General features: G+C 51.0%; 10 protein-coding genes across 10 annotated transcripts; 5 read left to right on the top strand and 5 right to left on the bottom strand.

Annotated features, from left to right (window-relative positions):
- Positions 1-18: 18 nt before the first annotated feature.
- Positions 19-770, bottom strand: AA0111_g5643 (hypothetical protein; the record flags this gene model as incomplete). The annotated part of the gene is made up of 4 exons (XM_028651778.1): positions 19-281; positions 336-483; positions 641-671; positions 754-770. 4 exons carry the CDS (start codon positions 768-770, stop codon positions 19-21), a joined length of 459 nt encoding a protein of 152 aa, XP_028506845.1.
- Positions 771-1,082: 312 nt separating this feature from the next.
- On the top strand, positions 1,083-4,220 carry AA0111_g5644 (Glucosidase 2 subunit alpha; the record flags this gene model as incomplete). The annotated part of the gene is made up of 3 exons (XM_028651779.1): positions 1,083-1,167; positions 1,265-2,048; positions 2,096-4,220. The coding sequence occupies 3 exons, from the start codon at positions 1,083-1,085 to the stop codon at positions 4,218-4,220; spliced, it is 2,994 nt and encodes a 997-aa protein (XP_028506844.1).
- An 879-nt stretch (positions 4,221-5,099) lies between these two features.
- Positions 5,100-5,504, top strand: AA0111_g5645 (hypothetical protein; the record flags this gene model as incomplete). Its single annotated transcript, XM_028651780.1, has 1 exon — positions 5,100-5,504. The coding sequence occupies one exon, from the start codon at positions 5,100-5,102 to the stop codon at positions 5,502-5,504; it is 405 nt and encodes a 134-aa protein (XP_028506843.1).
- Positions 5,505-5,808: 304 nt separating this feature from the next.
- Positions 5,809-7,076, bottom strand: AA0111_g5646 (hypothetical protein; the record flags this gene model as incomplete). Its single annotated transcript, XM_028651781.1, has 4 exons — positions 5,809-6,113; positions 6,169-6,375; positions 6,425-6,581; positions 6,642-7,076. The coding sequence occupies 4 exons, from the start codon at positions 7,074-7,076 to the stop codon at positions 5,809-5,811; spliced, it is 1,104 nt and encodes a 367-aa protein (XP_028506842.1).
- A 1,609-nt stretch (positions 7,077-8,685) lies between these two features.
- On the top strand, positions 8,686-10,462 carry AA0111_g5647 (hypothetical protein; the record flags this gene model as incomplete). Its single annotated transcript, XM_028651782.1, has 4 exons — positions 8,686-8,865; positions 8,922-9,308; positions 9,359-9,706; positions 9,761-10,462. 4 exons carry the CDS (start codon positions 8,686-8,688, stop codon positions 10,460-10,462), a joined length of 1,617 nt encoding a protein of 538 aa, XP_028506707.1.
- Positions 10,463-10,612: 150 nt separating this feature from the next.
- Positions 10,613-12,754, bottom strand: AA0111_g5648 (hypothetical protein; the record flags this gene model as incomplete). The annotated part of the gene is made up of 3 exons (XM_028651783.1): positions 10,613-11,011; positions 11,062-12,409; positions 12,459-12,754. The coding sequence occupies 3 exons, from the start codon at positions 12,752-12,754 to the stop codon at positions 10,613-10,615; spliced, it is 2,043 nt and encodes a 680-aa protein (XP_028506850.1).
- A 1,732-nt stretch (positions 12,755-14,486) lies between these two features.
- Positions 14,487-14,835, bottom strand: AA0111_g5649 (hypothetical protein; the record flags this gene model as incomplete). The annotated part of the gene is made up of 2 exons (XM_028651784.1): positions 14,487-14,587; positions 14,649-14,835. The coding sequence occupies 2 exons, from the start codon at positions 14,833-14,835 to the stop codon at positions 14,487-14,489; spliced, it is 288 nt and encodes a 95-aa protein (XP_028506849.1).
- A 1,717-nt stretch (positions 14,836-16,552) lies between these two features.
- AA0111_g5650 (hypothetical protein) lies at positions 16,553-17,912 on the bottom strand (the record flags this gene model as incomplete). Its single annotated transcript, XM_028651786.1, has 5 exons — positions 16,553-16,702; positions 16,758-16,896; positions 16,949-17,359; positions 17,414-17,519; positions 17,585-17,912. 5 exons carry the CDS (start codon positions 17,910-17,912, stop codon positions 16,553-16,555), a joined length of 1,134 nt encoding a protein of 377 aa, XP_028506649.1.
- An 822-nt stretch (positions 17,913-18,734) lies between these two features.
- Positions 18,735-19,357, top strand: AA0111_g5651 (hypothetical protein; the record flags this gene model as incomplete). The annotated part of the gene is made up of 2 exons (XM_028651787.1): positions 18,735-18,826; positions 18,916-19,357. 2 exons carry the CDS (start codon positions 18,735-18,737, stop codon positions 19,355-19,357), a joined length of 534 nt encoding a protein of 177 aa, XP_028506650.1.
- A 704-nt stretch (positions 19,358-20,061) lies between these two features.
- On the top strand, positions 20,062-24,834 carry AA0111_g5652 (hypothetical protein; the record flags this gene model as incomplete). The annotated part of the gene is made up of 2 exons (XM_028651788.1): positions 20,062-20,109; positions 20,200-24,834. The coding sequence occupies 2 exons, from the start codon at positions 20,062-20,064 to the stop codon at positions 24,832-24,834; spliced, it is 4,683 nt and encodes a 1,560-aa protein (XP_028506651.1).
- Between the last annotated feature and the right edge of the window lie 1,163 nt (positions 24,835-25,997).

Consider the following 25,997-nt stretch of genomic DNA (forward strand, 5'->3'; position numbering starts at 1 on the left):
TTCAATTGTATGAGACGTCTACTTCTCGTAAACCCAGTCGTGCTGAGCGGACTTCCAGCTCTGGACCTCGCCGTCCTTGAACCAGAGAGCAATCTCCTTCTTGCCGTTCTCAACGGAGTCGGAGCCGTGGCAGACGTTGCGGCCAACGTCGAGGGCGTAGTCGCCACGGATGGTGCCGGGGGCGGAGGCGAGGGGGTTGGTGGCACCGAGGATGGAGCGGCCGGTCTTGACGGCGTCACGGCCCTCCCAGACCATGGCGCAGACGGGGCCAGAGCCCATGTCTAGACAGTGTTAGTGATTTGTTTCGATATATCTCGTTTGCGAGGGCCACGTGCAGGCAATTAGACCGGGGAAGAAGGGCTTGTCGCTCAAGTCGGCGTAGTGCTTCTCGAGGTGCTCCTTGGAGGGAGTGACCATCTTGATACCCGCAAGCTTGAAGCCACGGTTCTCGAAGCGGGTGATGATGGGACCGATGAGGCCACGCTGTCGAGCATCTGTTAGCATATGTGCTTTTTGCTTTTTGTTGAGAAGTCTGCTGCTTCGATTGTGACAGCTGAATGATTATGGAGATTCATGGCAACGATTGATGCAATTGACAACTTGGAGAGTGGGCATTGGGAGAAGTGAGTGTTGTACATACCTGAACACCATCAGGCTTGACAGCGATGAAGCTGTTCATCTGTCAGTATACCGTTCACCGCCCTTCAGCTGCCCCTCGTCGTGGAATCGGAGGGTTCGGAGCATTGGACATACGTCTGCTCGGTAGTCATTTTGGCGATGAAGTGACTTTTGAGTTTTTCTTGGTAAAAGTGATTTGTCTATACGACTTGAAGAGAGGAATCGGGAAGAAGGGGCGGACGTGTAGCTGGAATTTTATGAAGGGGTGGGGTATGGGCTGCCCTCGTTGTTGTCTAGTGGGGTAGCTTGCATAAAGTTATGCCTGATTTGTGCAATGGAGCTGGACCCTGACCTTGGCGCTGCTTCAAAGTCCACATGGCATCTCGAGCGCTGAGGGTTGGCTGATTGATTGCTGAATTGATGATATTCCGGGCTGGCTTCTGTCTACTAGAGAGCTGCCTGTCATGATTATTTTACGGGAACAGCCTCCCCGGTGGACGGCTGTCTTCTTCTTTTTGGCGTTATTGGCGTGTCTGTTCGTGCCAGCTGGTATGTAGCTAAGCTCACTGCTCCATATCCCCAATTCACGACTACGTCTCCTCTTCTTTACATGCGAAGCTGCAAGGACGCTACTAAAAGACAATAGTATCCGTCAAACACGAAAACTTCAAAACATGCAGTCAATCGGGCTTCTGCAAGCGCAACCGCCAGTTCGCCGATGACGTCTCCGCTACGAGCTCCTGGACCTCACCCTATGTTCTCGACCCTGCCTCCATCACATTCAACGACGGACAATTGGATGCTGTCGTGCTCAAGACACTGAAGGAAGGCGAGGAGAAGGCTCGTCTGCCGCTTACCGTCACGTTTCTCGAATCTGGTGTCGCACGCGTTACTCTCGACGAGGAGAAGAGGGCAAAGGGCGACATCACACTCCGCCACGACAGCAAAGCGCGAAAGGAGAGATACAATGAGGCAGCACAATGGACTCTTGTTGGAGGTCTGAACCCGTCCAAGGGCGCTGCCTTCAACCCGGACACGGAAGACGGCTACACCAAGGTCGTCTACGGCAAGGGCAGCAAGCACCAGGCTGTCATCCGACATGCACCCTTCGGTATCGAGTTCCAACGCGACGGCGAGACACAAGTCAAGTTCAACGAGCGTGGCTACATGAACGTCGAGCACTGGCGACCCAAGGTTGAGAAGCCCCAAGAAGAAAAGAAGGAAGGTGAGGAGGAAACCAAGGAAGAAGAGAAGAAGATCGAAGAGCCTGTCCAAGACGAAAGCACATGGTGGGATGAGAGCTTCGGCGGAAACACGGACAGCAAGCCGAGAGGCCCTGAGGCAGTTGCGCTCGACATCACATTCCCCGGATACGCACACGTCTTTGGTATCCCAGAGCATGCTACAAGACTGTCTCTCAAAACGACTAGGTGCGCAGCGTCCGTCCATATCTTGGTTCTTAGCTAACAAAATCCAGGGGCGGCGACAATGCTTACACTGAGCCATACCGACTGTACAACGCTGACGTCTTCGAGTACGAGATGGACAGCCCCATGACCCTCTACGGCGCCATTCCTTTCATGCAAGCCCACCGCAAAGGCTCCACCGTCGGTGTCTTTTGGCTCAACGGTGCAGAGACTTGGATCGACGTCACCAAGAAGAGGAACACCGCCAACCCACTCGCTCTTGGTGTTGAAGGTCATACCGACACTGAGACTCACTGGATGTCCGAGAGTGGTCTCCTGGACGTGTTCGTCTTCCTTGGACCTACTCCTCAGGACCTCACTCGCCAGTATGGTGAGCTGACCGGCTACACGGCCATGCCTCAATCTTTCGCTATCGCCTACCACCAGTGTCGATGGAACTACGTTACCGATGAGGATGTCAAGGACGTTGACAGGAGGTTTGATAAGTTCAACATCCCTTACGATGTCATCTGGCTCGACATTGAGTACACACAGGAGAAGAAGTACTTCACCTGGGATCCTCTGACCTTTACCAATCCCGACACAATGCAGCAGCAGCTTGACAAGCGCGACAGGAAACTTGTTGCTATCATTGATCCTCACATTAAGAACACTCACGATTACCCCATCATTGACGAGCTGAAGAAGAAGGATCTGGCTGTCAAGAACAAAGATGGTAACCAGTACGAGGGTTGGTGCTGGCCTGGTTCTTCCATGTGGATCGACTGCTTTAACCCAGCTGCCATCGACTGGTGGAAGGGCTTGTTCAACTACGACAAGTTCAAGGGTACCGCCCACAACACCTTCATCTGGAACGACATGAACGAGCCCTCGGTGTTTAACGGCCCTGAAACAACTATGCCCAAGGATAACCTTCACCATGGTAACTGGGAGCATCGCGACGTTCACAACATCAACGGCATGACCTTCCACAACGCGACCTACCAAGCCATCACCGAGCGTAAGAAGGGAGAGGTTCGTCGCCCCTTCGTTCTTACCCGAGCCTTCTACTCTGGCAGTCAACGTACTGCTGCCATGTGGACTGGCGACAATCAGGCTGAATGGACTCATCTCGAGGCCTCCATCCCTATGGTGCTTAACCAGGGTATCTCTGGCTTCCCCTTCGGCGGTGCAGACGTTGGAGGCTTCTTCGGTAACCCGAGCAAGGAACTCTTGACTCGCTGGTACCAAGCTGGCATTTACTACCCCTTCTTCCGTGGCCATGCTCACATCGATACTCGTCGCCGTGAGCCATACGTTGCCGGCTCTCCCTACACCGAGATTATTACTCAGGCACTGCGTCTTCGATACCAGCTCCTCCCTGCCTGGTACACTGCTTTCCACGAGGCTCACACTACTGGCGCACCCATTATCCGGCCCAACTTCTGGGTACACCCTGACGATGAACGTGGTTTTGAAGTCGACGACCAGCTCTACATTGGTTCCACCGGTCTCCTTGCCAAGCCAGTTACCAAGGAGGGCGCTGACAGTGTCTCTATCTACATTGCGGACGACCAGCCCTACTATGACTACTTTGACTTCACCACTTACAGCGGTGCAGGACACCACACTGTTCCAGCTCCCCTCGAGAAGATTCCATTGCTTATGCAGGGAGGTCATGTCATCCCACGCCGTGACCGCCCTCGTCGATCCTCTGGTCTTATGAAGTACGACCCCTTCACCCTCGTTGTCGCACTCGACAAGGACGGAAATGCTGCAGGAACCCTGTACGTGGACGACGGCGAGACCTTCGACTATGAAATGGGCGCCTTTATCCACCGCCGCTTCTCCTTCGATGGCACCCGTCAGATCCTTACTTCCTCCAACCTCGACTCCAACAAGCGTACTGTCAAGTGCGAAAAGTACCTTAAAACCATGGAGAATGTGCGAGTGGAGAAGATCATCATTGTTGGCGCGCCTAAGGCCTGGAAGAACAAGGCTGAGGTCGTTGTCATGCAGGAAGGCGAGAAGGAGACGCAGAGGAGGAAGCCTGTACCACTTGAGTTCCATGCTGCCGAGGGCAAGAAGTCCGCGTACGCGGTAGTAAGGGATCCGCGTGTGTTCATTACTAGGGGGTGGAAGATTGACTTTGCGGAGAAGGGTGCGGGGCATGAGCACCATGGTCATGAACATTGAGCTTTGAGATGTCAAGACGTGTGAGTAGCACTGCACTGAGACTGAACAACGGCCATAGTGTATAGGATGAAAGAAAATAGAGCGTATATAAAGTCAAGATCAAGACACCCCGATGCACTGCTGCGCACGGAGATGAATACGTGAACCCAGTTACTTTTTATAACCTACAATCTCTGTCTCCAAAACCCTTCATCTCAATGTGAGTCGAGTTCTTCTCAGGAGATTAGGCGAATAACTCAACTGATAGGGTGCGCGAGTGAACATGTAGACTCAGACGTCGTGGGCTGTACACTTTTGTACTGAGACTGAAGCGTCTGCGACCGAGACCTCATTATATCTCCCCATTCTCATCATATCAACACCTTGAGCCGCTTTTGGCTGACAGAGAGTGCATCGGCTTTCCTAGTAGACACTACTGGTATGCGTTGCTAACAGGGTTAGTAGGCTATTGTTCACTCCATAGAGGACCAAGAGGTTCAATGTGAGTGCTGTGGTTCCGCGCAGCCTGGAAATCTGACGATGCGTGACGTCAAAGTGAGCAAAATCGATGGTCACCCACGACAATCCTGCGTCGCAACGCGAACGTCAAATGCTAACAACAAACGGCAACGAGAGTCTAAGCCTTTTCTTCTTCACTTCTCCACACCAGATACGTATCCTCCCTTCCTGTCGTCAAAGGACGTGTAGCAAACATGCCTCAGTATCACACCCCCACTGGAACAGTCTCGTATCCAGATGCAAAATCAAGCTTTCCCAAATTTCCGCAGGTTGGGTTCGGTCGCGCCGTCGCTATCGGGGTTGGTGCCGGATTTGTAGGAGCCTTAGTGTAAGTCAATGGTGCTCTGGTGATTGTCCTACGACTGATGAAATGTTATTAGCATGTCTGGGTCGAACAAAATCGAGCAGTTCTTCACTGGTCGTCCGGATTCCTACGTACCCGCACGAACAATGGGCAACCATCTAGGCGTCTCACCGGAATTTTACAAGCGTCACACTTTTCTGTTGAACCATGCACATCATTTTGGCATGGGAATGCTTGCTGGACCATTCCGAGCAGTCATGTCTTACTACGGTGTCATCGGACCGGTTGCTGTCTTTATGCATACTGGTCTTCGCATCATGCTGGACCAACTGATGGAGACTACCGCGAATGTGTCAGCGGCTCCTTGGACGTGGCCGATCAACGAGCAGGTTATCGACATCCTGCATAAGGGAACGTATGCACTTGTCACTGGCTATATATGCGATAAGATGGTGAGGGGCGTAGATTGGCTTAACAGCTAAGCCATTTCACATGTTCAACAATCTTCAGTAATAATCAAGAGAGATAGCTGTCTTTATACTGGAAGACAAAACCCAAAGGGAGTCTATTCATCGACCAAAACGGTCTCTTTAATGACAATTTCCCTTCTGCCGCAAATACAAGGGTCCGGTTCGCTCCGTGTCTTGTGAACAAGCCTTTTGGGTTGATACTTGTATGTATGGGTGGTACAAGCTTAAGAGCTGTGTATGTATTGACGAATCAACCTCGACAATATTGCACAAGAGTACTATTTACTTTCCTGCCTTCGCTAGACGATTCCAATGTCTAAGGCTGGCTGGTTGCCCCATGTTTGGAACTGTGGCTGGAAATCTCGTCATTCTGGTGCACTGTCGTCTTAACCATGATACCCCCGGAATTATTCGCGAGTTCCTCCTGGCTACTATGTGTATCTTCCCAGTATATATCCGCGGCGTCGCGGTTGCGTCGGCCTGAGGAACTTACGATGCCCTTCATTCTGATCTCATCGGTCCCTTGTTTCAAATAGCCTTGAGCGTTATACGATGCCTTTGTCGTATCCATGTGCTTCCGAATAAAGGATGCGAAGGCGGGTGAACAAGCAATCATTATGGCTACCAAGTAAGTCAGTCACATTCCCAATCCAACGGGTCAAGAGAGAGTTTATACCTATTGAGCATTCCAGTATAGTCCATAGCATCAACCATTTAGGTTCTGGCGTCGTAGCCTTTCCATTGCCATCCACACCAATTTGTAAGCAACGTATAGTTGCAAAAGCGATACAAATGAAACCGCTACCGAACAATACAAAGATACCTATCTTTTGATTGCGAGGCATCTGAAGATTCCATGTGAGACGTAGTGGCAGAAACATGACTACAAATATGAGCACACTACTCTAATCTTCTGTAATTGCTCAACTTACCAGCTAGATCAGTTGCCACATCAACGGAGTACGCGAAGTAGAGGCTGAAAATAACCCTCTGGTCTTCATTGGCAGTTCCTCCGCATCGGCCTTCTCTGAACTCCGCGTTGAGATCGTCACATGTAGTGAGAGTGCTAACAATGCTACCAACCCACGCCTAGATGTTCTTTAGCTCCGTTCAGTGACCGTGATAGAAGGTTTGGCTTTTGGTACTTACCAGCACGCAAAAGGCGACTATGCTCCACCATATCTTTCTGTAGATCCTCGGCAGTCCGGCGAGCAGCTTTCGGTACAGCGTCAGCAACGACATTTTGACCGAAATGAGAAGTGTGTAGAAACACATTTGGCCGGCAACGAGGAACTTCAACATCGCTATAGCATCGTCCTTCATCGTGGCGTACGGTTCAGTCTTTCCCTCCAGAACTGCATACGCTCTGTATATCGATGGCGCAACGACATGATAACAAGCCCATAGTGCGACAAACAAGCAGAAAGCAAAGTAGACGAAGAAATCGGGCAACTCAAAAGGTTTGCGTTTGACGATTTGCAGCACAGCGCGCGCAAGAACAAATCCAGATGTCAGAAGTAGCATAACAATATTCGTACGAAGAAGAACATCCTTCGAAACCGGCGCCTTCGAGGCTGCGTACATGATGGATAGTTGAATGCCTCAGAAGGATTCAGGAAACGTACTGCGGAGTGGAGACAAATAATCGTTGGCGTATCAAGATAAATGAAGCTTGTGGCAAGGAAGACGTTCCTCGTAAGCAGCCCCCATTCGTACAACGGTCTTCACGACCCATGCCTGTCGTTCATAATGCAGTTTTTTCTAAACCCACTCCGTCATGACTAGCACCTGTAGAATCCTCCAGCGATGATTGGTAACAATGGAAAAAGGAACCATGGGGTACATTGACAATGGAGTGTGATCTGAGAAGAAGGATTGCATGTCTTCTCGCTTGGCAAGATCGAAAGATCAACAATGGGCGTATTAGCGGACGTCTGACTGATAAGAAAACTGAGTGAGGCTCAATCCTTCATCCCACGTTCAGCGGGCGGACTGGAACATGCCAATTTGTACCAATCGTGCAAAAAAGGGAGGCGATGCAAAGCGATGCAAGTGGATGACTGCTTAGAGTCGACTCAACGCCTCCCGATCGGCTGTCATGCTGACTATGCAGCGCAACGGATTGGAGTAAGCTGCCAGGACCGAATTGACTATGTCATTGCAGATTATCAACCTGATGAACGTACGAAATGTGCACCCGATGAGGGACATTGCAACCATGCCTTTGGGACTCGCGGCATGCATCCTAGTGGTCACTCGGCCACCAGTGTTCGGAACCGCACAGCGGGACAGCGCCCCTGCACACTGTGAGGCAGGAACACACTCCTTGTAGGTGCAGATGACTAAACTTTGACAGAGTCCTCACCCTATTCTGGACTTAAGAGCATGTGGCAGATGAGCCATGAATGCAAGGCCAGCACAAAGAATGTTTACAAAAACTATACGTTGGTGTACAAACTATGCTCGAAGAAAGTACGGGGAGGCGAACGGATGTAAGTACAACAGTCCGCACTCGCTGCCGGCATGGGTGGGGACATGGTAGGAAATTTCCCCGCGCAACTAGGACGAGTTTCTTAGCGGCTTGGCATCTAGGGTCGATCTCCGCTATCTCGGCGTGGGTACGTCCACGAGTGTGTAGAATTGCCTTGGGGTCTTCCCGAGGAGGCCTGATTTGCATGGCCACCGGTCGTTGGTTCAACACTATCACGTCTTCATACACAGTATGTCCATTTCACTTACATCGAGCCACAGGTGCTTGCCGTTGGTATGAGTCTAAAATCTGCAACTCGTTTGCACTTGTGTTTCCGCTTTCAAAAATCTGGCAGTGCCAATGGCTGGGGTACCACATAGGAGGTTCGAGGCGCCGCACGTGGTCGCGGGAGACAAGCTCTAGTCAACACAAGATCGCGAGCCATCTACAGAAAGGAATCCCTTCGAGCTCGCTTGCAGTGTTTATATTGTGGTAGCAGCCCTATTGCATACGCTACTGTACGATGGCCCCTGAGTCTTAGGTTGCAGCCGGGGACGGGTTGCTAAGAAAAGAAGGATGAAGGGCTGCGGATGGAGCGCACCAATCGTTGTCCGACGCGGATCTACCAACCGTAGTGGAATAAATTAGATCGAACCTGCACTCCATCACAACCAGTGTCTTGGATTAGGCCCAAGTTTCTTCTTCTCTCCCACTGAACCCAGGATGAAATCCTTCCTTGCCCTTGGCGCCTTCGTGGCATTCGTTTCAGCTCAAACAGGGGTCTTCGAGCCCGCAGACTTCAACGTGACTAAAGCTTTGATCGCAAACGGCGTTAACGTCTCCGCCATCCCTCAGCTTTCGGGCTTGGTGGAACGAACATCCCTCAGTGGTTGCTCGATTGCTGTGCGTCACCTCTTGAGTAGCCTCACATGGTGCCAAAAGCACTGACAGATCAATAGTGCTCTTCCCTAAAGCTCATATACGGTAGCGAAAAGCTTCTATCGGAGCAAACCCCAGCCTATGACACCTTCACTAGCACATATTGGGCTGCGCAACAGGGAGAATTGCATCCTAGATGTATATTTGAGCCTTCAAGCACAGTCGAAGTGTCATCTTTGGTCTTGATATCTCGTTTGACGCAGTGCCCCTTTGCTGTCAAGGGTGGTGGCCATGCTGCCTTTGCTGGTGCATCCAGCATTGAAGGTGGCATCACCGTTTCAATGAAGAGATTTAACATTGTTGCGGCTTCGAATGACAAAAAGTATGCTAATGTCGGTCCTGGAAACTTGTGGGTCGATGTTTACAATAAATTGGAGAAGTCTGGCCTCGGAGTCGTTGGCGGCAGAGTGAGTCCAGCTAGGAATGGCATCATGGAGCTCTGCTAACATTGCTTTAGATGGCCCCTGTTGGTGTTCCAGGTCTTGTATTGGGTGGTGGTATTTCTTTCTTCTCCAACAAGGTGGGTTGGGCCTGTGACAACGTTGCCGCCTACGAAGTTGTCACAGCCTCTGGCCTCGTGGTAATCGCTACCCCTGCGGCATTCTCAGACCTTTACTGGGCACTTCGGGGCGGCGGTGGAAACTTTGGCATCGTTACCAACTTCAAGCTCGATGCGTTTCCGCTTGGCCAGATGTGGGGTGGCCAGCGCATCTTTACAGAAAACAATTTCAACGGCGTGCTTGACGCTCTTTACAACTTCGCCGTCACTGGGTCTTCTAAAGACACAGATGCTGCAGAGATTGTTGTACGTATCCTCTACCATTGGTGTGTGCATTGGCGAGGTTCTAACCACACACAGTCCTTTGGTTTCACTCCCAGTATTGGAAAGATTGCGATAGTCCAAACACACTATGCTCAACCTGTCGCTGATCCTCCTGTTTTCGATGAGATCCGGGCTCTTTCTCCTGTGATGGACGACACAGCATTTGGTACGCTGGCCAACATGACCATGAAGATGAACGGCGGTAGCGCAGAGGAAGCCCTCGGTAATCGTCAAACGATGTGGGATGTGTCCCTCAAAGTCGACCGCGAGCTTTACACTTACCTCGTTGATACCTTTTACACGCTTCTGCCTGAGATTCAAGCTGTCGAAGGTCTTTCGCCATTTATTTCTATCCAGGCTATCACCGAAGGCCAATTCAGAGGCATGCAAAAGAACGGTGGTAATGCGCTAGGTCTCGACGCCGGCAAGGGCCCATACTTTATCATGAACATGAGTGCCTGGTGGAACAAGGCTTCGGATGATGCCACTGTTCTCAAGTTCTTCTCGACTGTCATGAAGAATGTCAAGGCTTATGCAAAGGGCAAGGACTTGGACAACGACTACATCTATATGAACTACGCGAGCGAGTTCGAGGACCCTCTCGCAAGTTACGGATCGGCGAATGTGGCGAAGCTGATCGCTGTGAGCAAGAAGTACGACCCTGCTCAGGTGTTCCAGAAGCTTCACCCAGGTTACTTCAAGTTGGGCCAAGGAGCGCCAAACAAGAGCATGCCGTAGACTCTTCTTCGCATACGCCAGTTTGCCAAGAGCCAGAAGTGGGCGAAAATGAGCTCTCCGGCTTCAATCAACCAATTATGCTTCTCAGTGTGATTGCCCCAAAGTTAAGTTTGAGCTAGACTGGTGCAACTGCAAACTATATGCAGCTAGTTACATGGCCATAATCGATTCCCCACCATCATGTGTTATCCTTTTCCGGATAGTAATCTTGAGCAGCTGACCCGTAGCTTTTACTAAGCTGGCGTCATCATTTCTCTCAAGCACTGCGCTGGGAGCATATACTAACGCTTCTCCAGTGTTTAATCCTTCGATCTGTTGCATGAGAGTATTGTCGTTTTCCATGGGGCTGATGTGTTTTTTAAGTGCGACATACCATGTAGGACTTGTAAAGCGGTGGATGACGGTGACAGAGCAGAGTGCAATGAGTGCCGTAGAGACGGTTGGTTCCTGCGTGGAGATGATGACGCGGGTACCCCAGTGCCGTTGGAGACGAATGATGTTGTCGAGACTGTCCGTAAGAAACTTTGACCCAGGACTATCAAGCATGTACTAATTTTGTGTCAGCAAGAGTATTGTGATTGAACCTCAAGAAAACAGACCTTGTGCGCCTCGTCTAGCACGACCATCTTGTTCTTGGTGGGTGACTGTAGAAAGCGGTCCAACCCTAGCTTGAAAAGAACACAGGCTGTACTAGATGTCATGAAGGCATCAGACAGATCCATGATGACCATCTCGCCTGGAAGAAACTCCGGTTCTGCCGCTTTCCCGTCCCGATCGAGGAATGACTCAAGCATCGCCAAACGTTGGTCAAGGGCTTGCGCCTGTTCCCTACTCAGGTCCAGCTTCTTCACTTCCCTAATGAATAAGTTGTAGTCGAGTAATCCATCCTTGCTTGTGGACGATATCCTTCTAAGCACCATCTCAACCTGGCCCATGTAGAGTGTAGGGCTCTTATCACCGACCCCCATCAATGCGCGCATGGCAGTGATGTCGAGAGCTCTTGCGTTGAGTTTGAACGGAACGACACGGACGTTGCAAATTGGATCTTCATAGCAGCGTCTGATTGCTCCATTGTCAGCGGAGACCAAAACGGTGATTCTTCGTACTCTCTGCCCGGGAAACTCATGTTTCGCATGAGCCAAATGCACAGCTTCGCTGACACTGAATCCTGATCCACCGGTGCTCCAACTTCCGTAGCTAAAGACCATTGCACAAGCAGGTGCTTCCAAGCGACCAAGCTGTTTGGACGGGATCAATGCATTTTCGAGCATGCAAGCTGTAGTATGGCTTTTGCCACTTCCTTGAACACCGCAGATGAACGTGGAAAATGGAACATTAGTATTGTGGAAAACTTTGACCCCTCGTCCGGCTTCATCTGGGTAATTGCCGATGTAACCGAATTGAGGAACTCGATCATTCGCGTGTTGAACGACCACAGGGCCCGATAACAACGGCGCGTTCTCAACTCCGTTGACAGTCGCCTTGGGATTATTGGTTTGATATGTGTTTGGAACGAGATCATCCATGTCACTCAAATCTAGATCTGGCCGATCGCGTTTTACGGCCGTTAGCGACGCAACAGACGAAGGCGCCGGGGACTGATTCTTGGCTACAGGTACTGTCTTAGGAGAAGTCTGGATGGGTGAAGGAACTGTAGGTTGCGGTGGTACTGATCTTGTTGCCGAGAGATGCGATCCCAACGCTTGTGTTGCAGAAGACGCCTGCGATGTCAACACTTGCGGCACAAGATCTTTCGATCCTGTGCGTGACACTGATATTGTTCCAGGCGCTGAAGTCGTGAGTTGCGGTGTCGGAAAGTCTGTCGCAGTGGGTCGTGAGTTTGGGTTTTTAGTGTTCTGTAACCGCTCACGACGAGCCCTGGCCTTCAACTTTTGGACGTCTGTCACCTGAGGGAGACTGTTCTTGTGGTTTGATCCTGGACAAAGCCTCAAACTGGTTAGTAAGGTAGCTCCAAACAGATTCGAGTCTCGCTTACAATTTCAATGCTCGCCTGAGTTGCGTATGCTTCGTTTGATCCGGCTCTTGCGCTACGACCTTGTCGACGAATTTCGGCCAGCCGATGAAACTGCTCGTGGCTTCATGAAACCCGATTTCAAAGTACATTTTACGAATCCACTGGTGTAACTCTTCATTTGTGTCAAGCGTCGCAGGGGATTGAGTATCGGCTTTCGCTAGCGTAGAAGTATCTATAGGCGCAAGGCGTTGCGACTGACCGTTGATTGAGCCACCATTGCTCAGCGCACTACCTGCTTTGGTGTCTCTAGACGACATCACCTGATCGAGGCTTTCCTTAGTGATGCCTTTTGTTTCTAATGACGGTGACTTAACTTTCGCGCCCGAATATGCTGCACGCTACCTTTTTGCAGCTCGAGATAGGATCGACAGCTGGGTTATGATAGATTCGTAAGCAGGCATAGATTGTAGTTCCGGTGCTTTAATGGAGAAAGGCGGTGATGTCTGCGGCGTTGATTGCTCTGCTGTTGATTGCTGCGGTGGTAATGACTTTGGCGCTACTGTTTGCGCTGGAGACTCAGAAACGGAGAATTGTGAAATACCATATTTCGCTATTAAGTTCGTCCAATCTTCTGTATACAATTCAGCTGAGAATATGAAGGGTTGGTTTACGACGGATGTTGATGGTTTGGACTTCTCCACTGATTGAATTTGAGATGCCGCGACCTCATGCGGGGGAAACGCCAAAGCCGAAAGTTGGGGTGAAGAGGTCTCTAATTTCCTTTGTCATCCGAAAGATGCTTCTCGAACTCGCTCTGCATCTGGAGTGGCTGTTTTGGGATCGGGTACGAAGTCATCTTTATCAGTTCCAGTCACTGCGTCAACAGTGTTTCGCAACCAGTTAACCATGAGCCAGTCGTAAGAAGGAAGCCGTCCTTGTGAGTTATGAATTAACTTGGCAACGGTGAGAGACTGGAAGCAAGCTTCGTGTTTCCCAATATCGATTCATGGTAGCCCCTGGCGCTACTGGAGAACCCTGCGTGGATATCCTCCGCTCTCGCCCTTGCCGTGACAAGCGGGCATCTTAAATTCCCCAATTTCTTCGATCTCTACAACAGTATTTGTTGCTTTCGATGCGGGGATATCGGCTTATTGGCGGAGCGATCATCATCGACGGCGTTGCCCACAGTGCGGATCCGACACGTCAAAAGAACAAACACCCACCAAGCCAGCACGCTCGCGAATTCGCTACTGATCCACCACTCGGTGTACATATGGTTACCTGAATAGTACGCACGATCGTGATACCGCCAAGATGTGCAATGCTCTAGCGGAGCAGTAAATCACGTTCGGTCTTTCTCGCGACGCTACCTAGGTGGGTGTCCAAGTACGGCCGACAACCACGGCATCACGGTCACCATTCAAGCAACCTCCAACGAAACACGACCAAAGCCATGTCAATCGTACCGTACCCCAAAGCACAGCCCCGATTACTGACACGTACAAACCTCAGGCCTCAGCAACCCCGAAGGCGACATCACTATCCTCGTGTTTAGGTCCAGGCTTACAGCCCTACTCAAGCTTCATCGCATATATGTAGCAGATGACCGGCTATGGCAACTACATATGGCCTGTAGATGTGTCTTGTTTAGAGAGACGGTGTGTTTCAGATGTCTTCTATCAAGTCGCGGAGGTGGAAATCGACTCAAAGTTCAACCATTCTACTGTACCAAGAACGAAATTTGGCTTGACGCTAGCTCATAACATGTCATGGAAGGTCCACAGGTGTTATAACATGGGACATGGACTATCATACCTCTCCAAAGTATCCAGACCCACAATTGCCACAACACAGGATCACAACAACAAACAGAAAAAAGTTGATAATGCGATACAGCATCTTCATTGTCGTCCAACATAGCCGATACTACTACAGGACCCGGGCACTACAGCTACTCCTACCACCACCAAGTCTATTTCAGTTCATACTGATCTGTATAATATGTACATTTTTACTTTTCCTTCAACCACTAGACCTAATACTAGTCGTTTACGCGCCCTGGATGCGACGGCAGAGAGGACGACCCCTCTCCAGAGTGTTGGGGTCGCAGTTCAGTCGGTTGTCCTCGATGCAGGTCAATTGGGCGCCGCCTGTATGAAATTGGTTAGCTTGGGCGACTTAGATGTAGTTCGGGATGTATGGGAAACTTACAGTTGTTGATGCTGTCGGGAACACAGCGACCGCTAACTCCGTTGACAGTGCAGACATCCTGCTTCAAGCTGGTGTTTGCGACACAGCAAGCGCCCTCAGGCACGGGACGGTTGGCGTTGGCGCCCTGAGGCATAGCAGCTGCGAAAGCAGAGAGAGCGAGAACAACGGCGGAGATGGTGAACTTCATTTTGGCGGTTGGATTGTTTTGTTGTTTGTTGTTTTGAAGGTGTCGGTAATAGTGTTTATCTTAAGTGATTATTGATACCAAGAACCGACCAGCGGAAGAAAAGAATTGAATAGAGCGAAGTAGAGAGTAGTAGAGAAGACTGTAGTTGAAGATGCTGATGAGGCTATTACTTCAGGCGACACCAGGCACCTCTTATACACGAAGCCTCAGGAAGCTGGCTGCTTGCTGCCTCGGCAAGAAAAACCTCACGATGCAGGCGCATTACCTTGTTGGCCGCAACATCCGTATTGCATCTCGCTTCCTCTCATTCTGCGCAAAACTCCCACCGGTAGAAAACACACGAGACAAACACCAAACAATACAATCGGTTGCATCGGCCTTGAGAACTCGGCCACACGCCTACATTGAGCCTGGCGGAGACTGGCGCATGAAGAGAATTGATACCTTGGCGCTCAGGCGCCCTTGTAGCGAGGCATATCACGATACGCAGATCATACAGGAACAATGCTTCTAGGCGCTTTGCGAGACGTCGGGTTGATGATGGTAGGGGGTGGAGGGATGAAACGGTTATGCTGTACCCGTTTGGGTGGCTGGACTGAAACGTTAGCTTCCGTTGTGGGTGGGGGAGCGACAACCGAGGGTTCTGTCGAGAGCTTACTCCGACGATGTATGCTTGGCGTTGCACTGTACTACACTTTACGCATCCAATAGGTTCAGTCTTGAGTTTTCTTGTGATTCCCGCTGTTCAAAGTCCTTTGTTAGGGTGGCCCGTTGATTCACTCGTCTAGTACCACAGTCTCAGATCCAATTCCGCTAGAGAATATCTCACGCAGTGGGTGATGCTGCCTCTCATCCGCCTTCCAACCCTTCAATCGTTCTCTGTACCGTTCCATCGACATCTACAAACTCAATCACCTAGCTGTTGCCCTGCAAAGAAGGCAGTATTCTCCCTCTGCGTCCCCTCTCACCTCGAATGTATCGATAACGTGGTATCAATCCAACCCTCTCAATGGACTGGGATCACGTCTTCCACAATTTTTACAACATTTCTCTATTGCGCAACGTCTGCGAGAAGGAAATTTTGTGAAACACTCACTTGAGAGGCTTAAGACACTTAGTAAACAGCTTTTATGGCTTTCTACTACATTGGCGATCGCAGTGGTGTCGGATGTTGCGTTGAGACCGTCAATCTTCTTATTCATCTTGTAGTCGACTCAAAAGAGGAGACCCTCTTCGCACGACGTGTGTGTAACGAAGAAATGAGTCATGTTAATGAGATTCATTCCGTGAGCAAGAGCATCCGCGGTTGGAGTCCGCTGAATGGCAATATGGCATGAAAAGGTGCTATGCAACCGCCAAACAACAACTGATGAGCTTTAATTTCTTGTTCAAGGCCACCGTTGTTGAGCAACTGTTCTGTGCTTTGGGTGACACGCACGAGTTGCGTCCGGTTGATGATCCTGAACCGCTAACAACCATTGATGATGATGATGATGATGATGATGATGATGATGATGTCATGAGCCTTCCAATTTGTGGTAGTAATCGAGATGTTTTCCAAGGCATCATGGCAGATGGCAGCGCATGCGCAAGTTCTGAGCTCACGATGATCACGCCCATACTCGCTGCCGCCCGAGCGATCAAAAAGATTCGCACAGTCCATGTCGAAGATAATCCATTTGTCCGAGTAATCGAGAATGTCATCTCATACCAGATCTTAGTATGGCTTAAACCTTGCTTTCTCTTTCTTCTCCTTGCGCTTCTTCTTCGCCGATCCGGCCGCTTCATCAAAGTTCGTTCCGCTTTCTTCTGAGGGTTTCCAGGCCCGAACTTGACCGTCTTCGCCGCATGTGTATGTTGTGTTGGTCTGTAAAGGTTGTTAACTTTAAGGAATCGGATTTCAGCCAAGGGAATATGCCTACGTGAACATCGGTGAATGCATCGCGGACAATTTCTTCCCCGTGAGCACCCGCAAAGGTTATGCTCTTATCGACATCGAAGCTGTAGTCCAGAGGCCCATTGGTGCCCTTACTAATAGGGATGAAGTTGAGAAGACTCTCGCTGCAACCAGTCAGCTCTGTCTTGGTGCTTTAGCAATCGGATAACGACGTACCTATGCTTCCCTGCGGCAACAAAAGCTTGTTGCCCAGCCCATCCCAGATCTACCACATACTCACACCCCAAACCTTCCCTAACATCGCCCCACACTTTCGGCGCCGGCTCCTCTTCCTCCTCTTTCTGGCTCTGCAATGCGAAAAAACTGATCGTCTCATCCGTGCCAATCGCGTAAATGTCGGTGCCAGGATACATGAACCCTGCATGTGCGACAGCCGATCCATGGTTGACAACTTGGTACAAAGCATCGTCTTCGTCAACTTGAGCAGTGTCGAAGATGTTGATTAGGCCATCCGTGCTAGATGATAGTAGCAGAGTAGGGTGAGAAGGATGCAAAGAGAGATTTGTCACGGTGTCAGTGTGGGAATCCACGTATGAACGAAGAGGCGCTGATGGGTTGCGCTGGTCCCTAGTATTGGGTTAGTGAACATGGTACTAATCAAAGTGAGATACATTGAGGTACCAAATGTATACTGGGGAGCTATTAGGACCGTCTTCGGGGTTTTCGATGCCAGCGGCGACGAAGTTTCTTTCTGCATCGCAAACCAACGCTGAGACGAGTTTGTGCGCTACGCTGACGGTCAGCCTTCTATCCCTCATGCTTCGCCAGACCAGCGTTGTCGCTGTCACTCACGGCTTTCGATTTGCAAAGCTTTTTGCTTGCTTCGTTTATCCCAAAATCTTATCAATCCATCTCTTCCCGCTGTTGTGACAATGTTGCTAGGCGTATCATTCGCTCTCTCCAAACATGTTATGTTTTCATTTGCGTTCGTAATCACGCCATCAGGTCTCAGGTCTGCAGTATGAAAGCGCAAAGAGTCGTCTGAAGATATGAAAGCTAATTGATCGGTCAGGGAGTATGTGAGAGGGTCTTGTCGTGGCGCTGTCGAAATGACCTTGTAGATGTACGAGCCGGCTGGAAGCCCAGCGGCAGTGCTGAGGGTCTGTTTGAGAGGCGCCATTTGCGGTTTCAATGTATGTGGGTGTCGGCGTTATCGCTGCATATGTGATGAACAGATAAAAGAGTTTACGTTGTTCCACCTGCAGGGTTGCAAAAAGCGCAGCAGGTACGCGGTTCAAGGGGAAGAAAATTTGCAATCACCGGGTGTGGAAACGTTGCTTCGATCCAACCGTCATCGCATGTCTTGAGGCCTTGACATCTGGCTTATCGAAAGACATGGTATTCAAAAAGATGAAGATGAAAACGGCGCTTCTTAGTCAGAAACTTCGCGTCAAGCTCATGCGACAGGAAGATGGGTTGGCTAGAAAAAGCGCGACGCAGCATGGCTATGATATCGTAGGGCATCATCTTCAAGCTTTGCCTCAAACAATGTCATCAGGTCTGCATCATGCAGTAAGACAGCGACAATCACAGCGCAGAAACACAATATGTAGCCTTGATATGAAACTCGTGCAGACATAGTCTTGGTCAACACAAGCGATTAATACAGGCAATCCCTCTCCGATCCCTCCTGAGCCCCATCCACTGACATAACGCCAGCAGACAAAGTGAGCCGTCATTCCCGCAGTTCAGCACGCAAGCGCTCATTGCCGGCGATATCGAGGTTCGTGAAGGAAAGGAAGTTGGCAGCGCGCACGCGAGAAAATATCGGGTGTCCGCAAAGTGGATGACTAAGTCGCGTAATGCTCAGCTGCTGATTGGGCCGTAGGGGGACCTCGGGAATCGGAAAGATTTGGGCTGGCGGCGTTGCGCATCATAGACGGTCGACCATCACCACACGACACTTGACAGCTCTGTCGATTGGCATCGGAGAAACTACACAATGGCTTCTCAGCGGGTATTTCAGCTTGGTCTGCGACGGGCCGCCGCGCCCAGTCTGAGGGTACAGCCTGCGGGACGCATGGTCCAGCGGAGGTATGTCATAACAGCATCAAGCTCTCCCCGACCACTCCAATGATAACTACCATGCATGCGCACAGCGATACTGACGATGCATAATATAGACTTGCAGCAACGGAACACGCCTCACAGTCTGAAGCCGCCGAGATCCTCGCGAAACAGCGTGTCAACCGCCCCGTCTCCCCCCACCTGGCCATCTACAAGCCCCAAATCACCTGGTACGCCTCGTCGCTCAACCGAATCACCGGCATTACCCTCTCAGGTTCCCTCTACCTCTTCGGTATCGCCTACCTGATTGCCCCATACACCGGATGGCACCTTGAGACGCAGTCAATGGTAGCCACTGTCGCTGCTTGGCCAGCGGCTGTGAAGGCCGGATTGAAGGCATTCTACGCTTTCCCCTTCTTCTTCCACAGCTTCAACGGCTTGAGGCATCTGGCCTGGGACGTCGGTATTGGTTTCAAGAACCAACAGGTTATCCGTACTGGATGGACCGCTGTTGGCTTGACCGTCGCATTCAGCTTGTACTACACTTTCCTGGGATAAGATTGCAGTATTTGCTGTGGGAGCGACTGAGGGAATGAGGGAACGAAGAGGACTAAAGGGCATGAGATGGAGATGCGGGAGAGATAGAGGATGAAGTCAGGGAGGGAGAAGGAGAAGGAGAAGAACACTAGAACGCGAGTGATGTGTGAGATTTGGAGTGGAGCACATCTTGACAGGACGGCGAGGAGGTCGAGTAACACCTGTACAAAGTCTATGTCAATTGGATGACACGAGTTGTTTCTTTGCATATCCTCGCCCGTGAATTAAGCTGAATGAATTTGAACCACGTTGCCAGAGGAAATGGCAAGGACACCTCTGACCATTCAGGGCAGCTAGACTGGGTGGTTTATGGGAATCTGTATGAAAAGTTGTGGCTACTCTGTCTGTTGCATGCAGGAGTCTTGTGTGAGCCATGTGCCGGACATTGGTGAATAGCGCAAGGTATATTGGTGTCTTTCAAAGGGCACTTTACACAGCAAAGGTCGGTAAGCAATGCGGATACATCAGTTCGTAGTGTATGGGTGCGGAATGAACATGGCGTCCCACACTCAAGAGGCAAAGAAGGAGCGCTGCGCTTGGTCACTGACTGGCACATGACTACGCGTTAATTGGCGCGTAACCGTCTCGGCTGATTGCAGGTAAGACGTGTGGACAGCGGGGTGCTGCATTTTTCGACCAAGTGCATCCGATAATGGGCTTTCGCAATGGAAGACTCGCAAGCCCCCACAGTGCTTGGAGATCTTTTCTATGATGTGAGTACCCGTCTTCTCCGTCGCGTCCGGGATGGCGCGTCGCACCCCGGTCGCCGATCGCTGGAGTTGGTTGACTGACGCCACACCAAGGACCCATCCCAACTCTCCCAGGCCCTCAGGCAACGGGCCTGCAGCGACAAGCCATTCCACTTCACCACATCGACCGAGAGCCATCACTCGGGCAATCGCGTTCCTTCCACCTTGGCCCTGGGCCATTCCCCGGATCACGCCTCCCTGCACCTGCCGCCCGTTGCGCTTTCCCCGTTCAATCGCGCTCTTTCCCCACGACGCGCCGCGACCGCAAAACATGTCAACCCTGCCCTACCCAAACATCACAGCGCGCCGACTTCCACTGGCAACATAAAAGAAGAGAACTGGGCTTTCAAGATGCACCGGAGTTTCAATATGATGGACGCGCCGGGGGACACTCAGCCGGATAGTCAGATGCTGAAGACATGGACGAGTGGCATATACACAAGCGAGGGCAGAGAGTTCAACGCCCCCAAGTCGCTCTTCCTTGACCATTCGGACGACGACAATGGCGAAGACCTGCCTACAGACGACATGGATACGGCCGCATCCAGCCAAGACGAGCACATGCCGACACCCACCAGCCCTACCGTAGTCGATGCCGATGAAGCTGCAGATGCGCAGAACAGCATGGCGCCCACGAGCCCACTCAAGTTTCAAACACCGGCATTGGCAAATAGAAATAGGGGCAGCTCCAGCTCAGCTATGCGCATCAATACCACACCCGCTACCGCTGCCTCTCCCTCAATGTTCTTTCCAGCGTTTGGCAATGGTGGTGATGGCGGCTTACAACATATCTCTCTCACACAAGCCTTCAACAATACCCAGGCGCCTACCTCGCCTGCAGTGGGCGGTGTCACCGAGGATGTCGTATTCACACGCCCTTCGCCCAATTTCAGCCACTTGCGACACTCCAGTCCAATTCCCGCCTACTCCAGTCCTATCAAAGCCATACAGCCCGATACTCCGAAATCAGATCCTATCGCGCGGTCGTCCAGCGAGCCACGAGCCGATTATGTCACGGTGAAGCAGTCCCAAGAGAGGAGGAAGAACTCTGTCGGAGACGACCACAGCATGAGTATAGAGCAGGATAGCTGGCAAGAGCTTAGCAGGAAAGTGAAGGCGCAAAAGGCAAAGGAGCATGCCCACCGCCGGGCCGCTAGCTCCCTATCACACATCTCAGTACCTACACCATTAGTATCGCGATCCGGGAGGAGGGGCGTGGCAGACGTCAGTTTACCATCGCCTCTCAAGTCGAAGAGTGGGAGAAGTGGCGTACATGGCGAGTCCCATAACGATGATGATGACGACGACGACGACGACGAGACAATGGACGAGGCGTCGCAAACCATTGCAGTGAATGGAGTAAATGAGCACAATACCGAACAATACCCCAACGATCCGTCGCAGAACGCGATTCACGCCTCACGGACTATCGTGAGACGCAATAGCAATGACAATAGTGTGCAGGTTCCTAAGACTTCTTCGCACCCCTATCGCACCCCCTCAGGTCACCCGTCACGGAATTCCACCCAGCAAGGAATTTCATCCTCGCAGCTGCAACGCGAATCACAACAACACAACTCAGAAGTGCAGCAGCATCTGCGGGAGATAAATCGACCTCATAGCAGCAGGGAGTCTGTCGCTGTCATGGACTCGCAACCAGATGCGACTGCAGACTTCGATAGTGTACCACGACCAAAATCGCTGCGCTTCCCATCGTCACCATCGATGAACCAATATAGCATCAATCAGACTACCATGGCTACCAAGACGGGGTATACAAGTCAAGTCATCTCTTCGTCAATGCCTCCAATGCCACCCAAGTCTAGTACAGATGAAGATAAGACTCCTGACGGCGAAGAGCGCGTACCGAGCAGCCCTCCCCTCTTGAGACCCGACGATGAGCGAGTCGAGGAAGACGATCTGGAGTACGACGAGCACACCTATGATGAGTACGCGGAGGGAGTGGCTGAGCGGGACACTGCGACACCGACCCTTGACGAAGATACAGTCATGGAGGATGATGACGAGCTACCACTTGCGGAACAAGATTTCGAACACAAGGCTTCCATAGACCACCACGGTGAAGATTTGGATAAGGAACTAGATGTCACCGAACCCAGCAAAGTGCACCCAGAGACTGGACGTGGAGATCCAGAGACGTTCGAACAAGGTCAGCTTGTGGAAGACGTCCGCGACCGCTACCCGTCACAGCATAACGAGATGAAAAGGCCACCCAAACCACCGAGCATGCGACGTCAGAATACTGTTCCAGAGACTGATGCTCTCGACGAGACACAGCCCTCCCTCTTTTCCGACAAGGGTCCTACTGATGTTGCGGAGGACGGAACCACTGCACCGCATGACATCAACAGCACAGAGGCGTCCCACATCGCTCAAGAAGAGCGCTTTAGATCTGAGTCAAACAAGCTGGCACCTGTCAGCTCCAGAGGTAATGAAAGCGATGTGATCCGGGGAGACAACCGTATCCATTCTATTGATGATATCTACAATCTTCCCGAAACACAGCAGTCAGCAGCAGAGGACGAAGTTGAAATGCCGCGACTCAGTGGTCTCGAAGATGATGACGATGCTTTTGTAGCTCCAATCTCACCAGCTCCTCTATCAACGAAGAGGCGCAAGTTTACGTATGCCGCCAGGCGCAACGCCCCTCATAGTCCACCGAAAGCGACGACAGACACAGAGTCACTTTCGGACCCGCCTCCGTCACCCCGTCTCGAACAAATACAGCAAGCGCTTGAGGATACTCCACCAACTGCATCAGTCCTCGCACGAGAAGACCAAGGTGCTATTGCCGCCACGCGTGAAAGAGAAGCGGCACAAGCTCCGTACAAACGGATGACGACACTAAAATCAAAAGTCCTACCAAAATCTAGCAGGTCTAAGAAAGGGAGACAGGGTGCTCTGAAAACGGTGTCTAGAGAAGTCTTACAGAGCTTGTCTTCACCAGCAAACTCTCCGGCAAAACCAAAAGCTTCTTTTGGCGTTCGGAAGAGCACTCCACTTACGCCTACGAAGCATCGGGCCATCGTCTCCGACAAATCAGCCGATGTCGAGATGCTCGATGCTGATAGGGGGCCAGACGAGCCCGTTAGTTCCGTACCACATTCAAGCAACGTCGAAAGACCACATGAGGACATACCGCAACGGGCTGTAACCCCACCAGGGGAAGTCATTGTACCAAACCGAGTGTTCGCTTCCTGGCCAGGGAGCCATTATTACCCTGCCACATGCATTGGCCGTGCAACTGCCCGCCAGTTGCAGATACGCTACGATGATGGTAACACCACGTCAATGGATACAGTTCATATTCGGGCATTAGATCTCCGCCGGGGTGATCATGTCAAGGTGGACGAGACTGGCATGAAGAAGAACACTTATGTTGTTGTCGGTTTCAAGGATAGAATCGACGATCTCGGTGGTGAGGAGTTCCCCACTACTGATCAACGTGGAAACACCACTATAGTTCTTGAGGAGCGACCCAGGGAGAGCTTGTCGAGAGGCAGAGCAATGCAGTCAGCTGAGCACATCTCGGTGCCCATGGCTAGCATCTACCTGACAGCTGGCCTTTGGAAACGACTTCGCGATCGACCTTTCAACTTCTCTCCGCTCATCTCACCCGCCAAGTCAGCTTCTCACATTGGCACTCCTATTACCGATCCCTTTACAACGCCTTCTTTCACCCGGCGAGGAACGGCAGTACCGTCACTACTGAAGGACGTTACCACACGCGCAGCCTCAGTAGCATCTACTACTCGATCCGGCAGTGGTGTCTTCACGAACATGGCTTTTGTCCTGACTTCCACCGCAGCAGACGTTGACAAGGAGGTTGTTGCTAAACAAATTAAGACCAATGGCGGACAGGTCTTGGAACAAGGTTTTCACGAGCTGTTTGAGAGTGAGCCAGCGGAAGCACCAACATCGTCCCAGAACCGCCGTAGGTCAGCCTCTATCATCGAAGGGTCAGTTGGACTGGTGCTCAAACAAGCATACAAAGATCTGGGCTTCGTCGCTCTTATCTCGGACTCGCATTCTCGCAGCACAAAATACATCCAAGCACTTGCGCTCAACGTCCCATGTCTGCATATGCGCTGGATTCACGACTCACTCAATGCGTCGCGCGCTGCACCATTCATGCGGTATCTTCTACCCGCTGGCGTGTCCAAATTCCTCGATCCAAATGGTGTTGTACGGTCACGCACAATGACTTCCTACGACCCCGCTGGCGAAGATCTCACTTTCGCTCAAACCATCCAGGGTCGTGACTTTCTTTTCCAAGACCAGAATGTCCTCCTCGTCACCGGCAAATCCAAGAAAGAAATCGAAAAGCGACAACCATTTGTCTTCCTCTCCCACGCTCTTGGCTCTGCCACGGTCGGTCGCTGTGCCGATCTCGGCACCGCATCCGATATGCTCACCAATGGCAAGTGGGATTGGGTGTATGTGGACAACGGAGAAGGCGGTGTCGCCGAAGCTGCTGCTACTCTCTTTGGTACCGAGAAGCCTATTGCGAGTGGCAAGACAAAGAAGGGCAAGAAGAGAAAGAGAGACGACGCTGAGGTACACGAAGAGCTCCTTGTCAAAGGAGAAGTTGGTGGGAATAAGATCAAGATTACATGTGCGGAGTTTGTCATTCAGAGTTTGATCTTGGGTGCGCTCATCGAGGAGTAAGCATCTTTTCTTATTTATTTTTTTGGTTCTTTTCTATGGGTACGGTGTTTATGATACACGCATGTAGCACGAAGATATGTGCAAAAGGCGTTTTCGGGTTCATGTACCATCACCATCTCTTGCTTTTTCGTACCACATAGTGTGGCGTCAAGTCAGCTTCTGTTTCTTTTTCTTTGTCAACTTCACAAAGTGTCGTTCAGCTGGTGTAGCATAGTATGAACGCTTTCATCGCCCTTTCGGTGCTTAGGATGTCTCGCAAATGACCAGCATTTTGTACATCGGCATACTTTACCTCCACAAGCATGCATAAGCACTTCTTTAATCTTCCTGTGTTGCACTTGCGTGTATGACATGTCAGACTAACTTCGGGCAGCATGCATGAGTACGCGCGGCAGGAGTAGATATGATGTACAGTTTGAGTTGAGTCATGTAGTCCTGGGCCACATTGGAGGCGCCGTCGAAGGGCCGAGTTGCATCCACAACACTCTTTGATCGTCATGTTGTCTCCATCTATGTAAGACATTGACGCGAGTGCCATGGAAGTAACTCTGCCACAGCACAAATCTAGAGACGCAGGGTTGTTCGGTACGGAATGCACTGAACGAGCTCGGGGGCCAAATCTTACGTAGAGGTTCTGCTGAGGATACTTGGACCCGTAGTATTAGCTAGAGACGCGCAGCATGATGTTAGATCTGACGTTGTGATGGTCTGCCTGAAGTGGGGTATACTGACCTGCTTAGTCTCCAACCCCATTCTTGTTAGATCTCCCGCAATGACTGATGTACGAGAGATAGGCCTTGTACAACATCAACTCAGTAAGTTGCAGAGCTCTCTTCAAACGCAGCCTTCCAAACAGCAAGTAATGAATCATGGTGCCAGAGACTACCAGAAGGAAAGCACGGCAATGAAGGGCACGAGCTCACCCCCCAATATCTCAACCAGTGTTATGGGAAAAAGAAATCCAGATCGGAAAAACCATCGACAAATAACATCCGTTCCATCCACTAAGGCACCAACCGTCACATCTTCCACATATACAGCTCCCTCGCTAATACATGCGTATGCATGTCACCAACTTCGTTTGCGAGCCTACATGTGAAGAATAGATGGGCTGCATGTCCGGATTCCGTAGCTGAGCGCCGCGCGGACTTTTGACTTTCTCT

Source organism: Alternaria arborescens (assembly GCF_004154835.1).
Source record: "Alternaria arborescens strain FERA 675 chromosome Unknown contig_11, whole genome shotgun sequence".
NCBI lineage: Eukaryota > Fungi > Ascomycota > Dothideomycetes > Pleosporales > Pleosporaceae > Alternaria > Alternaria arborescens.